Source organism: Falco rusticolus, chromosome 13 (assembly GCF_015220075.1).
Source record: "Falco rusticolus isolate bFalRus1 chromosome 13, bFalRus1.pri, whole genome shotgun sequence".
In the NCBI taxonomy this organism is placed as follows: domain Eukaryota; kingdom Metazoa; phylum Chordata; class Aves; order Falconiformes; family Falconidae; genus Falco; species Falco rusticolus.
In genome coordinates, this window is record NC_051199.1 from 228,914 (window position 1) to 230,753 (window position 1,840).

The window sequence follows — 1,840 nt, forward strand, 5'->3', positions numbered from 1 at the left end:
ACAGGCGTGCACAACACGGGCCCGACACACACACAGCGCATGCCAGATGACGCACGAGGCAGGACGGTGCACACGCGTGTGCACAGCCACGGGCCCGACATGCTGCAGGATGGCGTGCAAGGGTACGGGCGGCCACGTGTGCATCCGTGCCCACCCATGTAGCCCCCAGCCCCGGCCCCACGGCCCCCACGTGTGACATGTGATGTGTGACGGCGTGTGAGCCCCTTGCACACCCGCGGGCACGCATGAGGTGACAGCACCGCTGTGTCCTCACCCCCGACCCCCGACCCCCAACCTTCCTGTCCCCACCACCCATGCTTGTCCCCCAGCTCCGCTCCGCAGCCCCGGTACTAATTAATTAATTAACTGCGGGTTAATTACGCAGCTGCCCTGACGGAGGAAGCCGGGCGTGCGCCTGCCTCAGTTTCCCCCGCGGGGACGCCCCGGTGTCCCCCCGCGCGTGGGGGTGCCCCCCGGGGAGGGGAGGGGGCGGCGGGGGGGGGCACCGGCCGCCCCGTGGGGTCCCCCCGGCCCCCCCCGGCCCCCCCAGCCCCGTGGCCCCCCCCCCCCCGGCGGGATGTAGGTCGCCGGTGCCCCCCAGCCCCGCGTGTGACGTCAGGGCCCTTTGTCCCCGCGACGCTTTTGTCCCCGTGCAGTGGCCCTGCCACGTGCCGGGGGGGGGGGGGGAAGGGGGGGCCTGCGGGGGGAGCGGGGGTGCAGACCCCCCCCGCAGCACCCCCAGCCCGGGGGGAGACCGGGGGCTGCCCCATCTCGGCCCCCCAAAACTGTGGGGATGCTGGGGGGGGGGCGCATGGGGGCCGAGCTGGGACCAGGGCACTGTCCCCTGCCCCCCCCGTGTCACCGGGGGCACCCCCGGAGCCCCCCAGGGAGCCCCCAGCCCCCCCAGAGTCCCCCAGGGAGCCTCACAGCCCCCCCCCAGCCCCCCCCAGAGCCCCACAGGGAACCTCCCAGCCTCGCAGCCCCCATAGCCCGCCCCAGCCCCCCCCGCAGCCCCCCGGCTGGCTCTGGTGGATGCAGCCAGGACCCCAGCGCCTGGAGGGGGGGGAATGGGGGGGTGGGGACCCCAGCCCCGCTCCCTGTCCCCTCCGTGGGGTCCATTCCCCCCCCCCAGCAGGTCTCAGCTGCAGCATCGTGGTGCTGGTGCGGGACCCTCCGCACCTTGGGGGGGGGGGGGGCACCCACGTGTGACAGGGACCCTGAAACACCTGGCGGGGGGTGGGGTGGGGGGACCCTCTGCCACCTGCACGGCTGCCGGCATCACCCAGCACACGCATGCACGGCCCCACATGCGTGTGTGTGCTTCATGTGTGTGTGACTGGCCTCACACGTGTGTACAGCCCCACATGCCTGTGCATGGCCCCACATGCGTGTGCACAGCCCCACGTGCATGTCCATGGCCACACGTGCGTGTGCATGGCCTCACACATGTGTGCACAGCTCCATGTGTGTGTACAAAATGCCACGTGAGTGTGCTCAGTCCCATGTGCATGTACACGGCCCTACGTGTGCGTGCACGGACCCATGTGCGTGTGCATGGCCCCACACAGGTGTGCATAGCTCCACACGGGTGTGCACAGCTCCACACGTGTGTGCACAGCCCCATAGGGGTGTGCAGAGCCCCAGACACGTGTGCACGGCCCTACATGTGCATGCACAGCCCCACACGGGTGTGCACAGCCCCACACATGTGTGCACGGCCCCACACGCGTGTGCGAGGCCTGGTGCCCACCGCCGGCCCTGCACGTGTGTGTGCTGCGGGCAGGCGCGTGCAGGCGGGGGGGGGCAGGGGGGCACGGTGGGCGCTGCCAGACTCCGGGCT

General features: G+C 71.8%; 1 protein-coding gene across 1 annotated transcript in view; it reads right to left on the bottom strand.

Annotated features, from left to right (window-relative positions):
• Positions 1-373: 373 nt before the first annotated feature.
• SMARCA4 (SWI/SNF related, matrix associated, actin dependent regulator of chromatin, subfamily a, member 4) overlaps positions 374-1,840 on the bottom strand; it is a 33,180-nt gene continuing 31,713 nt past the window's right edge. The window contains exon 35 of the mRNA XM_037407225.1: positions 374-390. Coding sequence (XP_037263122.1) covers positions 374-390 — 17 coding nt within the window. The remainder of the gene's footprint in view (positions 391-1,840) is intronic.